A 22,736-nucleotide genomic window follows, 5' to 3' on the forward strand; every position below is an offset into this window, starting at 1 on the left:
TCATGGAGGCATTTCCTCAACTGAAGCTCCTTTCTCTGTGATAACTCCAGCTGTGTCAAGTTGAAACAAAACTAGCCAGTACAGTACTACCGGAGGATCCCGCAATACCTCTCCTGGGCATATATCCAGAAGATGTTCCAACTAGTAAGAAAGAAACATGCTCCACTATGTCCATAGCAGCCTTATTTATAATAGCCAGAAGCTGGAAAGAACCCAGATGCCCCTCAACAGAGGAATGGATACAAAAAAAGATGTGGTACATTTACACAATGGAGTACTACTCAGCTATTAAAAAGAAGGAATTTATGAAATTCCTAGGCAAATGGTTGAACCTGGAGGGCATTATCCTGAGTGAGGTAACCCAACCATCTGTACACTCCAAATGAGCAATGTCAACATCGTCTAAAGATTTAAGTGTTTGGAAAACCAAGGATTCTCTAATTGGAAAGGTACCTCTTGAGGATAACAAACTTCTTGTGACTTTTTTAAAAAATCTCGAAGTCTAAGACAGAACTTTCTGGAAAATGTGAAGAGACACAGATCACAGTGAACCACCTTTGACAGACATCCTAGAGTCTGTTTTTGGGCTAGCTGTAAATTAGGGATTGCTGTGTTGTTACAGCTTTGAGCGAAACTGCTCAAGAGTTTTAATACCCAAACATCTTGCCTATTTCTCTATCACCAGTAATTTTCCCATGTAAATAACAATTTACATTTCAGTCAAAGATTTTCTTCTTTGTAGTTTCTAAAATGTCAGAGTTACTAGGTGGCTTTAAGAACCTATAGAAAGATTCCCTTCTATAATGTATCATATTGGTGCCAGGATTTTTGTTCTCATATTTTTTGAGTTATGAAAACATACATTTATCTTTTCAAAGAACAGAACAGCGTTGAGTGTTGACTCACAAAGCGCTATGACCACATGCTAGCATCTCTTCCTACATTGTTTGAGTTGGAAATCTGGACAAAACATTGAAAAGAGAAAAAACTGAGGAAGTGGCTGGACATGCTATACTTACTTTTTTTCTCCCTATAAATTTTCTTTTAAATCTCTAAATTCTTTTTTTTTACAACTCTATGGTATTTATTAAAACCCCATTTACATCTTAAAAACACAGATAGTCAAGGAAAAAGATGAAGACAGATATGCTCACACTAACCAAATCTGGAATGGTGTGTCTTTGTCAGTTCTAGACAGAGCAAGCTCTAGAACAAGGGAAATGGCCAGAGATAAAGATGGGCAGTAAACACAGGGTCAGTCCTATAGCCACACATAACAGTGCCACATATGAATGCAGCTGAAAGCAGCAAAGATTGCATTTGTAAATGCTCTAGGAGATATCCTCTGCTCCATCTGCACCTGACAGGGGAGGCACTCAGGAAGAGGGTCAGGATACAGGTAGACAAAACACTTGGTTCATGGACTTGATCTGGTATGTGTCATTCAATAAGACTGGAATATACATTCTCCATTCTTATGGAATATTCACCAAACTGTGCTGCTGAGGAAGACCTGACATCACCCAGGAGCTTCTTAGTGGTCTTAGGCATCTCTGCCCCTACTTTTCCTGCTCACTGCATTTTAACAGCCTTGACCAAGCCCTTCCTGCCTAACAGTGCAGTGTCCATCCCTGACATTGACCCCAGCATCCTTTCTCCTCCCCTCCCCTCCCCTTTCCTCTCCTCTCCCCTCCTCTCCCCTCTCCTGAAACCTCTAAATTCCTAATGCTTTAGCTTCTGCATCTCCTAAACAGTACAGTTTTGAAAGGAAAAAATTCTTTGTAAATTTTCTGGAAGAAAATAATCTGTGAAATGCACTCGACATTCATGATGTGTTTTTCTGCTACCACAGCTGCCCAACACCAGGATGTGATGGAAGCGGCCATGTCACAGGCAACTATGCCTCTCACCGCAGGTACTGAATGCCCTTGTTTCTGTTCAGGGTTTCATCATCTTGGTCTGTTGCATCTTGCTTATTCTAGCAACCTCAAACTGCTCTCTATATTAGGAAATTATGAGTGAGTTAGAGATGGAGGTTATTTTTCAGAGATTTAGATATGGTGCATGGAAATAATGATTCTCGGTTCAAAAGAATATTCTAGTCCTGGTTACAGACCAACTCAGGGTTCATGTCAGGCTATAGCCCACCTAGCATTAAACAAAGAAAGCACACAGGCCTCTCACTATGGAGGTGGCATTCCTGAACAAATAAACGTGTTGTGAGACTGAACAATGAAAGATCTCTGGTGTTTTCCTGATGGTAGGTAGCATCTCCTTTCCTGTAGACAGTGGCTTAAAGCTGATTCTGCACTGTGGCTGGTGTGGCAGTGAGAATGGATGGCTGGCCACTGCTGATCACTGAGTTCTCATTAGATTAAAGTCCTTCATTTGATAAATAGCAAATCTAGTTTACAACAAATAAATGAAACCACCTTAAGGCCATGTTCATTAATAGTAAAACCAGATTCAGTCCCAGTTAATTCTTTTTAATTCCTGGTCACCCATAACTTAATGTATATCACAAATTTAGGGCACACAGTACATCAGATTTGTCCACATCAGTGCTGTACTTTTCTTCCTCTTTCCTCTGTAGTGTCTCTGGATGTCCTCTAGCAGACAAGACTCTGAAGTCTCTCATGGCTGCCAACTCTCAAGAGCTTAAGTAAGTGCTGGGAGGCATGACCTCTGTGCCCCTCTTCACCCTGATGGAGCCCTCTTTGTTCAGTGCCCATGTTGCCTTCTGAAGAGAAATAAAATTGTACCTGACTAAGTAGCAGAAAAACCATGTGTCAGAGCACTGAGAGGGCTGACGCTGAGCCCATGCACCTTACCCAGACTGACTTGCTGGGGATTGCAAGAAAGGCCATGGTGCTTATGTTTTATAGTGATTTGTAACAAATGGCATAAAAACACATTCTTTTTACTGTTAATTTCAGAACTTATTTACTAAACCATACTGATGAAGGTGTAGCAAACATTCACCATCAGTTTTAAGAAATCATGAAAATTTAAAATCTTCCACCTGCCTTTCACTTTTGTTAAACATCATTCCGGCTCAGTTCTACTTTGTTATTGATTTTTTATTTTTTTTTTATGTTTTTATTTTCCTGACATTTGATGTTTTATATAAATATATTTATAGTAACTATGAAGTAATTTGACATTATAGTACATCTTATAAGCTTAATAATAAGTAATATAAAAATCTGATATTTTTAATCCAGAAATAATGAGAATTTGGAAATATGCGAATATTTTTCTTATTTTCCAATGTCAAAGTACAATTTATTATGTCAAGGTACAGTCTTGAATATTGATTGCCATTTTCAAAGATTGAAATATAAAGATGTTTTGGGGTTGGTAATTAATGGATTGAAAAGTAAGGTACAACATAATATCATCCTCAGTCTAAACTTTTCCATTGCCACATCTTACAGCTATCACTTCACATACTTTCTCTAAATTTCATGTTACAAAAAAAAATCATAAAGACACTGGAAGCAGGCAGGTTGAGAAGGCCTGCTGCAATGTCAATAATTGTTTCATGCCACCACCTAACAAATAATTTATCTATTCTATCCATTCAAGAAAAAAATCTTTCACTAATCTCTTATTTAGATACTCAAGAAAAAAATTCCTAAAAAATACTTCTTGACATAATAGAAAACATATAAACATATGTGTGTGTGTCATATAGAAGAAGATGTATAAGCTTCTAAAGCACTAAAAGAAAATACTGATAAAGAGCTTGAGAGATGGCTCAGTGATTATGAGTTTCTATTGTTCCTGCAGAGGACCCTGGTTCAATTCCTAGCACCCATGTGAGGCAGCTCATGACCACATGTAACTCCAATTACAACTGTTTGTGTTTTCTAGGTGTCCAACCCCAGGTTGTGACGGTTCTGGTCACGTGACTGGAAACTATGCCTCCCACAGAAGGTAAGACTAGCCCCATTTCTCAAATGAGAAGTAATATGTTGGCAATGATATCCAGTCATAATCTCATAATCACAGGGTGTTGTACCATTCTTGGTTTTTCTTTTTAGCTTGTCTGGTTGCCCTCGTGCAAGGAAAGGTGGCATCAAAATGACCCCAACAAAAGAAGAAAAGGAAGAGTCTGAACTTAGGTAAATGCCATGAAGAACCAGGGTGGGCTGTATCTTCTCTCTAACATGGAGGAGCCTTTGGATGTCACTGAATACACACTGAGTCCTGGAGGAGATAAATCATTAAGAGTCAGGATTTCTGGCTAAAGACCAAAATGTTCAGAAGTTCAAGAATATTTTTCTCACTTATAACTGCATGTCTACACTTCTTTAATAGTGCAGAAGTGAAAGAAATTTATTCCTTGCTCATCTGATTTAAAGGAAAACAACATGTGGAAGTTGTTTTATTATGGTATTTCTCTGTGTCTATATTTTTTTAGCTTTTTTGTTATGATTGTTTTTTTCCAATTCTAATTTATTTTATTTTATCTATTTTATTTTATTATTATTTTGTGCCTGTTTGTATTTTAATAAGGGAGAGGAAGAGTGTGAGTTTGTGTGAAGAGGATAGTGGGGAGGATCTGGGAGGACTGGGAGGAGGGAAAAGGATAACCGATCAAAATACTTTTTATTTTAAATCGATTTTCAGTTTTAAAAATAGAAAAGAAAAAAGAGTGGGTAAGAGCTTGGCTACATCTCTTGATAACTGGATAGCTCTTACACAAATCTCATTTTTCTCCGCCTGCAAATGGAATAACATTCTCTACCAAAGTGTTTTCAGTGAACATTAAGAGGTGATGCGTGAAAAATTCTCAGCTTACAGTCTGCCAGCTCTTACCAACACAAAGCTGTTTCTTTACTTGTGATATGTCTTAGGGTTTCTGTTGCTACAGTGATACACCAAGACCAAAAGCAAGTTAGGGAGAAAAAGGCTTATTGAGCTTACAATTTCAGATCATGGTCAATCATTGAAAGAAGTCAGGGCAGGAACTGAAACAGGGCAAGAACCTAGAGGCAGGAGCTGATGCCATGGCTGGATGCTGCTTACTAGCTTGCTCTCTATGGATTCTTATAGAACTCAATACTACCAGCCCAGGGTGGCCCTACCTACATTGGGCTGGGCCCTCCCACATCAATTGATAATTTAAAAAATGTTATTCAGGCTTACCTACAGCCTTTCTCAGGTGAGGTTCTGTCCTCTCTAATGACTCTAGCCTGTGTCAAGCTGACACTGAATTAGCGACCATGTGGTGGTGACCTTTAAACTCTCTGCTGTTGATTACTTCTGTATATTTTAGAGCTTTAACTTCCTGATCATAGCTCTACTGTGTTTCTGTAGATGCCCTGTAATAGGGTGTGACGGCCAAGGCCACATATCAGGTAAATACACATCACACCGCACAGCTTCTGGCTGTCCTCTGGCTGCCAAAAGACAGAAAGAGAATCCCCTCAATGGGACACCTCTCTCCTGGAAACTGAACAAGCAAGAGCTTCCTCACTGTCCTCTGCCAGGATGCAATGGTCTGGGTCATGTAAACAACGTTTTTGTCACCCACAGAAGGTAATGCTTGTTTTCTGTCTTTCTGTTGTTGTGATTGTGTGTGATGTGAGTTACTTGGGGGCAAGGCCAAAACTCTCAGCATATCATTATTTATAACACTTATAACACCAAGTCTTGCTAAGTAGATATTTTACTAGTCTGAAGAATAAAAACTGCATTTTCTCTGTTTCTGAAAATTCACTGCACAGATTTCAAGTGTTTTAGAAACTCCATTTGTTTCTTAAATTCTAAAATATTGCTTATGTTGCTGTTTTTAAGTGGCTCAGTCTTTTAATGCTTCCCTCCAGTTCCAAGTGCTGCTCTCCACTCTGCTACATCAGGCAGTGGTGAGCGTTCACTCATGTATGTCTGTCTTCCTGCCTCTCTTGCATCAACTCAATTGCAGGCCACTGCTGCGATGTTCTGCTTCTGGGAAGATGTGATTCACCCACAGCAGCCTGGAACATGTGTAGGTGCTCGTGGGGCACATGGACTTGGAGCTTTACAATGATGTCACTCCCTCATCGCTGAACCCCTAACTCTCAGGGGACTCCTCTGTTGCACAAGGATGATCTTAGTCCATCTCTGTGGTTCATATTCCACCTAAAGAAAAAGAAAAGCTAGAAAATTCCTGATATATTTCTCTAGTCGATGAGTGGCCCACCCCCTTCTAGTCTTTTAGGCTACTACTTTTTTTATTAAATATTTTTATTACGTATTTTCCTCAATTACATTTCCAATGCTATCCCAAAATTCCCCCATACCCTCCCCCCCACCTCCCCTACCTACCCATTCCTACTTTTTGGCCCTGGTGTTCCCCTGTACTGGGGCATATAAAGTTTGCAAGTCCAATGGGTTAGGCTACTTCTTACAGTCTTAGGGAAACTTTGATTCCTTTATGCTCAGTATACAAACTAAGCAAAGTTGGAACATTTTGAAGCTTGTTCAGTTCTAAAGGGATAAAAACAGTTTTACCAGAAATTAATCTCTAGAGGAACTGGTCGCTTTCAAGGTGCCAGTAAAACTGGCTTATGGAGAAATTTGAATTTTCTATGAGGAGGTCAAAGGAAGCCCTTAACATTGATACCAGAAAATTATCTTTCCAGGGATTGCTTGTTTTGAAATGGTCAGAGAAACTTGCTTAGGCAATTTTGTTTCCAAGTTACTTGTTTTGATGGCTTTCAGTGCAAGGCCATGTCTACTGTGGCATACCTTGTTTTAATAAGTTTGGATCATGATGTCCTATCCAGGAGCAGCAGTCACAAACCAAATGTGCCTAAGTTGAGTCACCTGCCATTTTGTTTTAAAAAGGCAAACACTACCCTGAATATACGTAATCTAGTATGGGAAGAAATGAAGACACAGCTCACCTCTGCTTTGATATACCTTAACTGAATTGCTGATTTTATGGAAATGATATAAGACTTATGTTTTAGATTAGTTTTGTTTTTTTTTCTGCAATGGAGTCCACACTCCATAGGCCTGCTCCCAGTCCTGCCAAGCTTCACCTTCAGTCCCAAAAAGGACTTCTATCATGGGAGATAGGGATAGGGTAATACAGATATATGTGTACATGTCTGTGAAGGCCTGAGGAAAGATACCTGAGAGTGACCTATGATCTACACACATATGTAGAGGTCAGAGGACAACCTCAGTTGTCTTTCCTCTTTTGTTTTAGAGAGGATCTTTCACTGGCCTGAAACTTCAACAAGTATTCTAAGCTAATGGGCTAGTGGGCTCCAAGGATCCACTTACCAGCCCCTGCCTTCCAAAGCCTCATTTTCATGTCAGCACATAATGCTTCTAAGCTGTGTGATGATAGCTAATGGTTCCTTAGCATTTTTCCAACAGTGTCTACCAGAAATGTACTGTAAATTGCAAAACAGATGTTGGAAGGGAAAAGATGTGGTGTTTCAAATGATACTGTTCATTATGTTAAAAGTAGACACCTTCAACATTTCCCTTTACCAATTATTTATCCCCTTCACAACCATTTTCTAAGACTACAGCATGTGACAATAAAAGAAGACAAACTCATACACACTCTAAAAAGGAGGACCTAGTCTTCTTGAATCTTATGTAGGCCATGAATGTCAGAACAAGGCTCCTAAGGGGTTTTGACCTCAAATTGTGCCTCTTATTGTCTTTTCCTTCATAAATAATTTATCACTTATCCAAGATGATCAAACCATATAACATTTTATAATGTTATCTATTATATATGACAATTAAAGTTTTATGTTAGTTTCTGTACTTTAAGAATAAGGAAATTATTCAACATTAATAATCTATAAAGCATGCAATGGCTCACGTTTATTAAGGATTTTATTCCAGAAAACCTTTCTTCCACTTGGCATAGCCTCTTGAACTTCAGGTTGAAATGATTGTTTTATAGACAAATTGAAACCACACTTCTGTGGGGAAAAATACTTTAAATGGTTGATTATTCTCATTTTTGTTTTAATCTAAAAATGGTTTCTACAAAGATACAACAAAACCATAAAAGAATTAATGACTGCTTAGAACAAGAAATTTATTTGTTAATAAATAATGAAAAACATATTTTGTTCATGGTTGTCATTATCACAATGGTGCTATTTAAATAAAACAAGTGACATTAAAGGAAAGAAGCCTGCAGAAGAGAGCAGTGATTCAATGGGCAGGGTCATGTACACCAGATCAGATAATAGATCTCCTTGCCCTGGCTGCACCTGCCACAACTGCCTTTATTCTCATTTCAGTGTAGTGATTTTTAAAATGAAAAATAATATTTGAACAGTTGAAGAAAAAATTAGAAACTTTCCACAAGCAGACTGAATCTTCTATAGTGAGAGGGGTTTGTTGCTGACTACTATTAAAACTGAGTCACTCTATAAAGATCAGAGTGTACTTTGCATGAAAACAAGAAGAACTAGGATCTGTCATGTTTTTCATGGACATTAGCCAGATAACAACAGTCCTTGCTCATGACCTTGGTGGGCAGTTTTGTATATACAGAAAATAAAGTTTGTACCACTGACCACACATTCATGAGTATAAAAGACCAGTGCTCTGCCAAGTGAATGAAACCAGTTGTGTCAGCAATGACAACCTGTACTTTGATTTAAGAGGAAAAGGAAAAATGCTTTACATTACTTTAGGACATTTAGATTTTATTTAATATATGTCTATTGGTTCCTTTCTATAATTAGATTATGGGTCAAAACTATCAAGAGCAGGTAGCAAAAAAAATATATCGTTTTATGAGAAATGACATCCATTCACACATGGGTATAAATCCTCTTCTCACAGCTTATCTGGATGCCCTCTCAATGCACAAGCTATCAAAAAAGTCAAGGTCTCTGAGGAACTAATGACTATCAAGCTCAAAGCAACTGGGGGTAAGTCACCATCTCAACCAAGGCCTAGACACTAAATACCACCTGCCTCTTTAAATGAAAGTATGCACTGTATTAAAGCATACTTTCAGTGTGCAAAAAAAAGTGGGGAGGGGTTCCTCAGCTTTAAGCCAAACCATAATCTATCTCAGAAACATTTTCTCCATGTCTCCTCTACTATTTAATAAGGCTTTTCTGCAAGAAAAGATATGAAATGACACATGGATAAGTGGAGAGACACACCAGTTGTGTCCTTCAATCTTTTCAGTGACAATTTTTCTCCCAAGGGTGTGTGTACCTGCATGTACATATGCGTGCATGTGCATGCCAGTGGGTTTATGTGTACACATGTGTACATGCATATGTGTTCCCAGTGTATATTAGCCATAAATTTTCAATATACAAATTCTGGCATCTGTATTTAAACATTTAATTGTTTCCTGTTTAAAAACAAATGTTTTATGTTGACTCTAGGTGCCCTACTATCTGTATCCACATCTCTGTTTCTTTACCTAGTTCTTAGTGTCAGTTCCCTGTCAGTATTAGGATGTATTAATTCTGAGTTCTCTAGGAGGCTCCCATTGTTGTTTTTGTCCTTGTGTAGTTTTCAAATGTTTCTTTCAGCATTCTTTCAGGTTCTCTCAGGCCTACTTCTTTCCCCTCAAAGACCTTCCTAAAGCATCAGACACACCGTGGCAAAGCAGTACTGTGCTTCAGAATTATATCCGATGTCTTTGGTACATGATTAGAGCTGAACCAGAACCATTTTCTTTTCATTTTTTTTCTGCAGGGGAGGGAAGCTCAGGCCTCTTGCATGTTAAGTGTGCACTCTCATGCTGTGCTCAAGCTGGGAACCTTTAATTGTTCTCTCATTTCTTTTCTGAAAGTCTTTTTGCTTATTTAATGCAAATATGGGCTTTTAAGTCAGAGATATGTGATGTCATGGAAAGAAGAGCTCTCTTGAGATTCCTATCACTTCCTACTTAGGAAGACCTTCATCTGCATTACCTACATCATCCTTTAGGTGCTTCTCCACTCCCAGGCTGCCCACTGCTAAGACCTTTAGTTGCCCCTAGATGTTAGAGACAGACCAACTACTCTACCATTTCTAGTTGCCAGATGTTAAGCAGATAGTTTTGCCTAGAACTCTGGCTATTTCTTAGAAGTATCTCACTCCTCCAGTACCTCTGCATCAGTGAAATCAGGACACTTTAATGTGTTTTTGTCTATACATCACCTTTGCATAAATATGGGGTAAAGTGTGCAAACCTCACTGAATAAAATTTAATAGGGTATTTGTAAATTTTCATTGATCCATAGCAATACCGAGCTAGTCCAACATTCTACCAAATGAACTTAAAGGAGCACCATGGGTATGCATCTTATTATGTTTCCAAAAACACATCAGCCATCTGTGAGTAGAAGTGACATTACAAAATCCCCACCAACTTCTAAGCTTCCAGTGGATTCTAAACCACAGATAATATTAGCCCTATATACACACCTGTGTTTAATTTATAAATTAGGCACAGTAAGAGATTAGCAACAAATAATAATAAAATAGAACAAATACAACTTACTATAAATCCAATTTTTAAGAACTTAGGCGCTATTTCTGGAAATTTCTCTTGAATATATTCCATCTAAAGTTGAGCGTAAGGAAGGCACATCACAGATAGCAGAGGCCTGAGTAAGGCCCTGAAACATTGTCCTGGAGGCAGAGAACTCATGTGTGAATCTCAGCTCTGAGATTTAGTTTCCCATCTATAGAAAGAGGGAGGGAGTGATTGTCTCATAAAGCATATGAATTATTGCTTGGTAGTTCAAAGTAAAATTAAAGATGTGAGTCCTCTTCTCAGCCTCACTCTGTAGGAATGAGGTCCACTGGAGGAGAGAAGTTTCGTCTGGCTTTGTGTGCGAGTTTCAATGCCTCTGTGGAAGTAGATAAATAATGTACTTACTGAAAATAGTTCAAATATACTGACCAAATTCAACACTGTTGCTAAGATACCTCCTAGATCTCAGAATTGATAATATATTATCCCCTTTATTTATTAATTTGATGAGAATTCTAGAGAGCCAGCTGCATAGCAGATCCTGTAGGAATAGTTGATTTATCAGTTGTGTATATATGTGTATATATGCCTCCTATCACTTTCCTCCCTTGAAAGCCTTCACATACACCTCCCTACTCTCTTTCAAAATTATGGACAGTTTATTAGTCAGTTCTCCCCTCTTGTTACTGCTACTGTACTGCATACTTCAAGCTAGGTGTCTCAGCCTCTCCACCTCTCCATAGGAATACTGGTATTATCACTGGGTACTGTGACACCTTATTTTTTTATATAGACTCTAGGAATCAAACTCAGGTTGTCTACCTTGCTCAACAAGCACTTAATACCTGCTGAATCATGTTTCTTACCCCAATAACCTTTTCTACTTTCCAGTAAGCTTAAGGTACCATTTGTTATTAAGAATCTTCCAGATCACACACCATTGATTAAGTAACTTTGTTCTTGTTAGTCAGCTTTCCAATGTGATTTTAAATGGTCAGAAATCTTGAAGTTGAAAGAACTGAGATTTGGGTGGGCTCACAACTTTTGAGGTCCCAGCCATGGCCACTGATGAGGTAGCATATTATGGTAACAAAATCTGCCAGAGCAAAGCCACTTGCCTTATAACCATGAAGCCAGGAAAGATGTGGCCAGCGTTTCATAACCCCTTTAAAGGCCTTAACTCATGGGCCCTGGGACTTCAGAGAAGAACCAGACTATAGCAGCCATCTTCATTAACAGTGAGTATTCTTAACTGAATCCCATTTCCAAACTCTCACTTAGAAGTAATTCTCAAAAGCATCCCGTAGCATATCCAAAATTGAACATTTAATCATCCATCCTACTCCAAACTTCAGGCCTCTGTTCCTTCTCATTGTGAAGGCATCTCATTATAACTATACCACTTATTAAAACAAAATACTCACCATAGCTCCTTCTTTCTCATGTTTCCTAATCTATCATAAGTCAAGCAAATTCTGCTTCACATTATATTTTGAATCCATCTCTTTCCCTCCTTATCACACGGTCATGGGTCTGGGACTGACATCTAACCAGAACTCCAGGAATAATCGTTCTGCATCTACTAGCTTCTTCTCTGTCTCACCATCTGTTCCTTCTCCACAAAAAAATCCAGATGTGTTTTTAAGGTCAGGCAGATTTTTGGAGATGCAGCTCAGCAGGGTAGCACTTGTGTTGCATGTACAGGGCCCTACATTTGATTTCCAGTGCTTCATGAAAGAAAAAGGGAGGAAAGAAGGGAGGGAAGAGGGAGGAAGGAAGGAAGGAAGGAAGGAAGGAAGGAAGGAAGGAAGGAAGGAAGGAAGGAAGGAAGGAAGGAAGAAGGCTGGCAGGCTGGGATGTTGATGGAGAATGTAGATAGAAGGAGAAGTGGTCACAGCAACTTTCTGCCTTAAAATCATTCCATGAATCCTATTCCAGGTCCCATGAGGTTCTCATAACCCATTCTCCTAGTGTACCTTCTTACAGTGCTAGGAACACCCATTTCTCTCCTACCTGCATCCATGTACTTTCTGTTCTCTCTCTGGGATGCTCATCTTGTTCATGGCATTTGCCCATTTCTCCATTGCCTGACTTTGTAGTTTTGAAGTCAGAGTGAGAATATTCTCCAGTGAGGGGCCTTACAATACTCAGCTTGTGCAAAAATACTTCAAAACCCTTCATACTTTTTGTCTGTCTTACCTCACCCATTATTTGAAAAAGAAAAATACCTGAAATAAGATTCTAGAAAGACAGAAAGGAAAAAACACTGTGTCAGAGAAACACAGCCAAGGGACTTTTCAATTGGTCAAATCAGAAAACTGCCAGGTGCTGACAGTACTCAAATGCGTGTCACTACGAATCCCTTCTTCCCTAGCTCCTATGTGTTATCTCCCTGAAACAAGACTGCTGTCCCTACAGACGTGTGATTCTTAGAAATTCAGCAGAGTTCTCTAGGTATCATGGACCTCTTCCCACGGAAGCATCACAGTTGCACTAATATGAGCCTTTGTCCCTGTCCACTCTCTGCTGTGGAGCGATGTCAGACTGTTGCTTTCTACTCAGATTGATCTAGGAACATCTTGGTTGTCTTCTTTTTTATTGAGTGTCAGAATCCAGTGTGAAATCAATCTATTGCATGTTTTTATTTCTCCTTGGCATATGCATGACCCACTTTTAAAAAGCATAAGTGCCTACAAAATAGCCACCTGTTTTATAACATTGTGTGTAAAAGTTCAGGTCTTACAGGATTTTGCTTCATATTATATTATTACAAATTATCCAAAGGCTGAAGAGATTGCTCAGGGCTATAGAATGCTGACTTCAGTTCCAAGTACCACATTCAGCAGCTCACAACCACCTGTAACTCTAGCTCCAAGGGAGATCTAATACCCATCATTTGGACCCCACAGTCACCCATAGTCACATGTATGCATTTGTGTGTCTGTGCATGTGTGTATGAGCACACACATGCACACATACACAATTAAAAATAAATATTTTATAAGGATCCTCCACATCATGACTGGGAGTGGGGGAGTTATCTGGCTTGTTTCAGCATCAGGCTTTTGTGAAGTCCAGCTGTGCATATCTTGTGATTGCATGCTGTATGCACCTTCCTGTTTTGGGGCATACCCTTGGGAATGAAATTGCTGGGTCACAGAGAACATGAACGAACCTTCACCTTCAGTAGATACTTCATCTTCAGTTGTTATAAAGAATGTTTGATATTGGTAATTTTTACAAAACAGAAGTCTATTAGGTTCCTGGTTTTGAAGGATGGAAAGACCAAGAACATGTCACCATCATCTGCTGGGTATCTGGTCAGAGAGAGCCTTTCTCTGATGCCTAACTGCATAGTGGAGGGTATCATGTGGAACAAATGTGCTAGTTCCAGTCTCTCTTCATAAAGAATTACTGGTGCCATTCCAGGGACCCTACTCATAACTCCATCTAATCCCAATCTCTTCCTTAAGGATCCTGCTTCCAGCCATTAAGTATGACACCAGAAGTTAAGTTTAGATCATATCCTGAGCCATAACAAGAGGTTATGGACTATCCACTCAGAAAACTACAGTAGCTTAGTCTTGGTAAAAAAAAAAAAAAATTGTTTTGATTTGTTTGTTTGTTTGTTTGTTTGTTTTCGAGACAGGATTTCTCTGTATAGCCCTGGCTGTCCTAGAACTCACTTTGAAGACCAGGCTGGCCTTGAACTCAGAAATCCACCTGCCTCTGCCTCCCAAGAGCTGGGATTAAAGGCGTGTGCCACCACTGCCCAGCCTTGGTAAAATTATAATTGAAAATGTTCCTATAAAATTGCTCTTGAACCAACATGAAGCAAATTGTCCTCATTCCTCTCTGTTATCAAGCACTAGTGTAGACCCATTTCTCCAGACTGGTAAGATTGACTTCACTCCAGGCTGTGGCACTCTTCTACCGTTCCCAGACTTTCAATGTGTAAAATGTATTCACACTCACTGCACAAACAATGATGAAAACTAATACCTGTTCACTGGAGACTGTTCCACAGTCTACATTTGATTGCAGTTATTCTCACACATAGATACTATGCATATTTTTACAGAAATTAAAGCCTAAAGATTAGTCAGGGACCAAATGCAAGAGCGACAAATAGTATTCTGTAAACTACATGTACTGCCTGCCAAATGCACACAGAGAAATCTGGCCTCCACATCATTTGCTGATGGCCCCAGCTATGCCTCTAGGCATGGCTCCTAAGGGTCACCTCACTAAGCAGATATTTAATTGCTGGGAATCCCTGTGACCTGACTGTCTTTGCAGTGTCTATACAAAAGGTTGTGTGGATTTGAACATTTCAGTTCATTTAATTTCTTTCAAGTTATTTTAATTTTAGGGGCATAGCAATTTCACATATGCAAAGAGTTCAATGGGACATGCTAAACGGGCTGTTAGTGGGGGCTCCCTGGGTCTTATGGAGCACAGTGGAGCCACCTGAAAGCCGATTCTTTCTCACTCCATTTTCTTAGAAAGCATTAAATTCCAAAACGGTTTCCTTATTAGAATCCTAATGTAGTTTGGGTTAAAAAAACAAACAAACAAACAAACAAAAAGAACCAAACAAACAAAAAATGAAACATAAAATAGCTTGTCGCTGGCCTTGTCTTCTGTTTTCAATGTGAACTGTTAACTCTTCACAGGTATTGATGGTGATGAAGAAATTAGGCATCTGGATGAAGAAATCAAGGAACTGAATGAATCCAACCTTAAAATTGAAGCAGATATGATGAAACTTCAGACCCAGGTTAAAAAAACGCTAGTTATTTCTAAAAATGATTATGGTCTCTAGTGGGTACAAAACATTGACCTTCATGAGTCTTGCATCTGAAACATTGCTAATATCATAGAGAAATGTGTTTCTCTGTCAGGTACTTACTGTAAATCTTGAATGAGTGGCTCATGCCTGTGACTGTTGACTCAGCAGCAGCAGCAGGAGTTACTCCTCCTCCTTTCCCTAGCTGGCATAGAAGCCCCCTTGATGAGCGAATAGAGCAGATGGCCAGATAGACTCCGGTAGAGCATGTGGGACTTTATAGAGAACTGTGTCAAAAGGTAAAAAGTCCTTAGTTTTATTTAAAATGCAAATACAACATTAAACTCTTTATATGATGTTTATGCTAAAAGCAGATCTTATACAAATATTTTATACAAAAATTCCAAGGAATGTTTAAACCTAGTCCACTGGGAAAGAAAAGTTCACTCAATCCAGAATTTTTAAGATGCTAACACAAATTCTGTCATTGAGGAAGTAGCTTGGTGGTAAATTGTTTGCCTGTCCATTGCAAGATTCTGAGTTCGAACCTCAGCATCTCAAAAAGCAAAAGTAACTGCATTGCAAGAAGTTAGAAGTAGAAAAATGAGACCAGGCAGAGGGGAGAGGATCCTTCATGCTGCTTCTCCCATTTGCTCTCCTTCCTTCCCTCCTAAAGTATAAGCTTCTTCTACTGTCCTCTGCAGTCCTCACCTAAGGAGGTCCACTTCTCTGAATTAGTTTCTTCGTCCAGTCTTCTGAATACCACAGAAATCCATAGGAAGAACTTGATACTTCCATTTGGAAAACATGAGGCTCCTCTTGAAACCATTTCTAAAGAACACATAGCCTCTTCTTCATGGATCTTGATCTCAGTGGGGAAGCCAAACAGTAAAGTGTGTGTATGTGTGTGTGTGTGTGTGTGTGTGTGTGTGTGTGTGTGTGTGTGTTTGTGTGNAGTAAAGTGTGTGTATGTGTGTGTGTGTGTGTGTGTGTGTGTGTGTGTGTGTGTGTGTTTGTGTGACTGTGTGTGTGTGTCTGTGTGTGTATGTAATCTGCTGCCATAAGAAGGAGGTATTTAATATTAAACAGGATGATCAAGCCCCAAGAAAAAAAGAAATGTGTCAGTAATGATTTAGACATGAAGGAGCTACTCAGCTCTTATGGGGAAGACCGTTTTGGACAGAATAAGTTCCTAATCATAAAAATTGTAGAGATTTAAGCAATAGAAGAATATGTCTAGAGGTAATATATCTAGATGGGGCAAATTACAGAAGGGTACCAGAGATGAGACTGGGCTGTTTACATAGAAAAACCTACTTGGTGTTGATGGCCTTAGCCTTTACTTTGATGGAATTAGGAGCCTCTTAATTGTTTGGGCTTTAAGAGTAATTCAGTTATCCTTGATGTACATTCTAACATGACCTAGAAAAAACTAAATTTGGCAGTGAATTGATGAGGACCAAGGAGAGACTATGCAGAGCAAAGCTGACACAGTGTCACCTGTGAGAAGTGATAGCATCATACCAAATGACTGGGTCCACGTGGCCACAACATAAGTGAATAGTGGCCTCATCCTGCATATTTTGCAAGCAATTCTCAGTGAACTTGAAGTACAAGGGCAAAAACCCTGAATCTGGGCAACATTTTAAGTTGTCATTCACTGCAAAGAAGAGACATGCTACTGAGAAAGAATTGGGAAAATAGCAGATTTATCCTGGGGCATATTGACAATAAGATAACCACCATATAGCCATGTAGAGAAGCTAGACCTGCAACTCATGGAAAGTCTGTGTTAAAGGACCCTGATATAGCTGTCTCTAGTGAGACTACGCAGGGGCCTAGCAAACACATAAGTGGATGCTCACAGTCAGCTATTGGATGGATCACAGGGTCCCCAATCGAAGAGCTAGAGAAAATACCCAAGGAGCTAAAGGGGTCTGCAACCCTATAGGTGGAACAACATTATGAACTAACCAGTACCCCAGAGTTCTCGACTCTAGCTGCATATGTATCAAAAGATGGCCTAGTTGGCCATCACTGGAAAGAGAGGCCCATTGGACTAGCAAACTTTATATGCCCAGTACAGGGGAACTCCAGGGCCAAAAAGTGGGAGTGGGTGGGTAGGAGGGGGGAGGGGGGAGGGTATGGGTGACTTCTGGGATAGCATTGAAAATGTAAATGAGGAAAAAGCCTAATTTAAAAAAAAGTATAAATCTGGAGGTATCTAACACTTAGAATGCAAGGGCAGGGCTGCAGTTTGGGATGGAGGCATCCCTTGGTACTTACATCTAGCTTCAGGTTTCTCCCAGAGACCTTTTAAAGGCCTCTAACTCTGTTTCTCATGTCATTACCTCTGCTCTAGATAACATCTATGGAGAGCAACTTGAAGACCATAGAGGAGGAGAACAAGCTAATAGAACAGAGCAATGAGAGTCTGCTGAAGGAGCTGGCAGGGCTTAGCCAGGCTCTCATCTCCAGTCTTGCTGACATCCAGCTTCCACAGATGGTAAGACCAAGAGCAAGGCTCTGCTACCCCATCATCTACCTCAATGTCTTTGTTCTATTACCCTGTGGCTGAACTATTGACAGTCACCTACCCCTGATTCATTTTCATGCTTAATGATTTCGCAATCTACGAACATGGTAGATATGCATATTCAGATAATTCAAGGCCAGTGGCATTCCAAAAGGCCAGGACTCTTTAAGGATGAAGGTTTACTTAAAGCTATTTTATAAAGTTATATGAAAGCTGGATGCCAGATCTCACTCACTGTAAATATGTTTTCAAACAGTTGATTCTATACATCCCTCAGCGTCATCTATGCAACTCATGAACTGTAACACTCCCAATAACCTCATTGTAATATTCAGCTTCTTTTCATGGAACATAGCATGCATGTGTGTGACCAAGGCATCCGTATTCCTATTCCTATCCCTTATCCCTTATCCCTTATCCCTTATTCATAAGTATGCAACTATTTAGAATTCACAAAAAGTTTATTCTACACTTTCACAAATGTAAATCAGTCTTTGGAGATGGAGATGCATTGCTGGGGGCTATATTGGTGATGCTGTTAATTTCCTCAGCTCAGTACAATCCCTGCCATTCCAACATAAGACTGTTAAAGAACCACTTGGCAAAAGCTTCATCCTCTAAGCATACTTTCCACAGACAGCTGGTTTTATACTGAATAAGTGCAAATGAGGCCCAGACTCTTCCCAAGAAAAGACATATAGTTTGGAGACCTCTAGCTCAGCATTTATTGTGTGGTTCCAGATTGATCCCCAATACTATTCAATTGCATTCCATTAATGCCATGAGTTAAGAGTATACAGATAATACACACACACACACACTCACATTTTTCTGTCCTATCCCAAACTGCCACAGTCCTATAAACCCTTCTCTTCCTACTTATATAAGTTGGCAACATTTGTCACTATCTCCTGATCTTCCTTGGGGCAGCTGAACCTCTATGATTGGTTTCCTTGTGTCTCCATCAGGGGCCTATCAATGAGCAGAATTTTGAAGCATATGTAAATACTCTCACAGACATGTACAGCAATCTGGAACAGGACTATTCCCCAGAATGCAAAGCTCTACTGGAAAGCATCAAGCAGGCGGTGAAGGGCATCCATGTGTAGAACGACAGTATGCAGGAAACAGAGGTCACTACGGCCATGAACTCCCACAAATCTGCAGGGGCCTAATACCCCTGGAGCCCAGAGGCTGTCCCTGTGTTTATAATTGCAACATTGCACTAATTTTTCCCCAGCTGACATAAAAAGGAAAGAAAAACTATGATAAACTCTTTGGATTAAAAGCAATGCAGTCAATTATTAAATCTCATTTATTTTCATATCTTTTTCTTTTCTTTCTTCATTGCACTCTTTATTTTGTAAAGTATATGTAAAAATAAATGTGACATTTTATATTTTATTTATTACTAATCAAAGAGTTTTTTATCTTTTAACTGCATTTTGAAGTCTACTATATTTTTACAGGTGTGTTTATTAATTTATCTTCTAATAGGATTTAAATAGAAATGCTGTTCTCAAATCACATATCTTTTTGGATTTAAATGAGAAAAACAAAACAAAAGAAATGTATGAAGGAAATCCTGATGTCAGGACTACACTGTGGTCAAGCTTGGTTTCTACTGTGCACTTCCATTTCTCCTTTACTGGTTTTGTTTTTATAAATGGCTTTTGGTAATGTGAGCTGTGAAGGATTATGAAGATAAATGGCGCCCACTAGTGGGAAATCCACACTCACAAAAGCACAGGATGTTTGCAAACAGCGCACTCAGAACTTGATAGCAATAATTAAATAAAATAGTCAGCATAGTATTCCACATGGCTGCACAGATTTAATTAATATGAATTATTTATTTAGACTGCTTAAAACATACATTTTAAGTGAATCAGATTTGTCTTCTTGTTTTTCAAGTCATATTGGCTAGTTGGCAACCCTTTCCCAAAATGAGAAATAAGCTTTGATGGGACCAGCTTGGCTTTTCCTGCTACGTGTTAGTACAATATACAAGTGACAATGTTGGTGTAGATTTGTACTTACAAATACAGACACATCCAAATGGAAATTTTGTAGATACCATATCCCCTGAAATAGCATTTATCTTACTGGGTTGACTGGAATAGAATGCAAAACAGAAGGCCTAAAAAAAAAAAATGCTATTCCAATCTAAGTGGTTACCTTGAATATTGGCAGCATTGGTCTTTGCTTCCCTAATAAATAAGACAGTTTCAATTTGATAAAACTCTTGAACTTCAAGTGACACAAAGGATGTTACACACACATACACACACACACACATACACATGCACACACGCACACACAACAGCACAGCCTACACACATATATGCACTCACACTCATCCACACGTGAAATTCAACCTGCAATCTCAACTGGATCAGAGTTTAGAAGTTGCTGTAGTAAAGGCAATGTCTATTTCAGGGACTGTAAAGTAGTTAAGCATTGTTTCAAAAGTTTTTTTATATTTATTTTTTTTAAGGAAAAGGTATAGACAACCAGCTAAACTGCCTTTTTGGTGTGCACACACATTTCATGTGCAGATGTGCCTCTATGTAAAAGTACACATGAACTTTAGTGTGGGCTTAATTTTCTGTGCTATAATAAAAGTGTTTATTTTTTATTAGCCTCATGAATATTTAGATTTAGTGTGATGGCATTCACAGGCTTGAATTCACTGTTACTACTGTTACATGCTCTGATACATGAAAAGTGGTATAGTCACTCCACTCTCATGGAACCTTGGATATTGTTATGCATCACGTGGCGCTTATCTTTGGCTTGGGGTTCATTTGAACTCTTGAATCTTAGTTTAGTGAAAATGAGATGTCTGTTCTTAGGTAGGAAAGGTGTTTATTTAAAGCTCAATTTTAAAATAAGCAGCTACTGCGAGTAGTGTCTCCTATAAATGGGACACAAAGTTTCCTATTAAAGTATGTCTTTGAACATTTTGCTACACAATACTTCAAAGAAGCACACAAATGGGCTCACTTATTACAAAGACAGAAGTTTACCTTGCTAAATATTTTAACAAGTTTGTTATATATTTTATTTAAAGAGATCTCTTGCAATCCTATGTATTTATTACTATAATTTACATGGCTTCAGTTAATTTATTTGTGTTCATATAGTTTTATGAAGTGTATCTGTATTTATTTGCCTCCTGGTACTTGTGTTTTGTAACATGCACTGAATTATTTTCTTTTCAACTATGTTAATGATTGAAACTGTAAATTGGGTATTTTGTAAACAAAAACAAAGGCAGTGATGTACACGTTTTTATTTGAAGTAGTTTGTTTGTATACTGTTTCTCCAAATGATTAATATTTCTTACATCAATGCAACAAAATTGTGTTCAGTGCTGTGCATTTGGTGTATGGTAGGAAATAAAAATTGATAATGAATTTGGCCATGATATTTACTTTATCAAGACAGATGTCACCATCCCCATGATCACCAGCTCCTGATACCGTAGAAAACCTCTGACACAGAACAGTCCCTTCTCAACACTTTTACCCTTGGTTGAGAGGATTCTTGGTTGGTTAACACCTTGGTTGAGAGGACTCTTGGTTGGTTAACACCTTGGTGTAGAACATATCTCCAAAATGGGGTGTGCCTTTGCCTTTGCTAGAACTAGAAAGAATTTTGCCCAGATCTAATGAATAGCACACAAGGAGTCCTTTCCTGATACCAAACTGCTGGAGGTCCAGAATATAGCTTACATTTATGCATTGTAGGTTCGAAAAATATGATAATTCTAGGCTACCTGCTTTTGTTTTCCTAAGTCATCAGTATTCTCTACTTTTGAGTTTCTAGCCAGACTTACACATCTCTTAAATATGATTGTTCCTCATAGGCAATGTAAAATTTACTCAAATTAACTAAAGAGAAGTCTGGATCAAAGTGGGAGCTGGGCTTAAATTGGGTTTGCTTTCACAGAGCACCACATACTTTCAGTCACTAAGCTTACACGAAATGTTCATATGTGTTCTGGGAAAGCGATACGAGCTGCTCATCCAGTATCTTAGTGTCTACTTAATTTAGTATGTTTTACATCCTACCTTGGTTTTTGCTGTCTATGAGAAAGTAGTATCTACAGTTCATGATACAAATTTGTCATAGAATCGTATCAATTCTACTGGAACTTAGCAAGATCCGCCCTTTCCCATCACATATTTCTAATCAGAACAAACTTCCTGAGGTCTTGAATTTAGTGAGGACATGAGGCAAATGACAGGTATTATGACAAGTAAATATACAATTTCTCATGTAAATATACAAGAAGGTTTGCTATCCAACTTGTATTTCCTGGAAGAGGATGAGTTCCAGATTGGTCGAGACACTTTGGTAAAAGACATGTCAGGCAGAGGAACCGCAAGTACAGTGTGAAGGGAAAATACCCATGAAGAGCAAAGAAAGTGCAAAAGGAATCCAGATGACTGGATGCAGAAAGTTCAGGAAAGTGGGTTGAAGATTCAGTGTAAAACTCCATACCTCGTGGTTCAAATTCTTAGTAGCAGCCTTTGCTATGCAAAGAAAGACTGAATTTCAAGATTAGGTGTAGTTTGATAGTAGAGTTGCTACAGCACATTTCTAAAGCCTCATCTTCCATGCCTGCCACCTTCCTTGAAGAGATTTAACAATCCGAGTGTGGAGATGATTGGTTTAGCAATACAAATATTTCTTGCAGTAAAGCAATGCAACTACATTCAGTATATTTCAATTGTAATAGGATGTGAAATTGATAAGAACTTTTTCTGTCATCATTTTCTGTCTATTTCCATTCCATCAAAAAGTAAAATAAAATAAAACCTTGAGGTCTTTAGAACTCTGGCATGCTTCAACTGGATCCAAAGTCCTGTATGAAAAGAGCAGGACAGATGAATTGAGAAATTGCCTTGTTCTAGCACATACGGATTTAACTACTAATGTTTTTG

General features: G+C 38.8%; 1 protein-coding gene across 4 annotated transcripts in view; it reads left to right on the forward strand.

The window, feature by feature from the left end:
• Window positions 1–21,207, forward strand: part of LOC110309383 (ST18 C2H2C-type zinc finger transcription factor) — a 338,717-nt gene extending 317,510 nt beyond the window's left edge. For all 4 annotated transcript variants that reach the window (XM_021182357.1, XM_021182038.1, XM_021182120.1 and 1 more), the window contains 9 exons: window positions 1,853–1,915; window positions 2,594–2,662; window positions 3,877–3,939; window positions 4,047–4,127; window positions 5,326–5,547; window positions 8,818–8,906; window positions 15,136–15,239; window positions 17,611–17,754; window positions 18,753–21,207. In XM_021182357.1, the coding sequence (XP_021038016.1) occupies window positions 1,853–1,915; window positions 2,594–2,662; window positions 3,877–3,939; window positions 4,047–4,127; window positions 5,326–5,547; window positions 8,818–8,906; window positions 15,136–15,239; window positions 17,611–17,754; window positions 18,753–18,893 (976 nt within the window). In that variant the 3' untranslated portion in view covers window positions 18,894–21,207. The remainder of the gene's footprint in view (window positions 1–1,852; window positions 1,916–2,593; window positions 2,663–3,876; window positions 3,940–4,046; window positions 4,128–5,325; window positions 5,548–8,817; window positions 8,907–15,135; window positions 15,240–17,610; window positions 17,755–18,752) is intronic.
• Window positions 21,208–22,736: the final 1,529 nt, after the last annotated feature.

The sequence above is a fragment of the Mus caroli genome, chromosome 1 (assembly GCF_900094665.2).
Source record: "Mus caroli chromosome 1, CAROLI_EIJ_v1.1, whole genome shotgun sequence".
Lineage (NCBI taxonomy): Eukaryota > Metazoa > Chordata > Mammalia > Rodentia > Muridae > Mus > Mus caroli.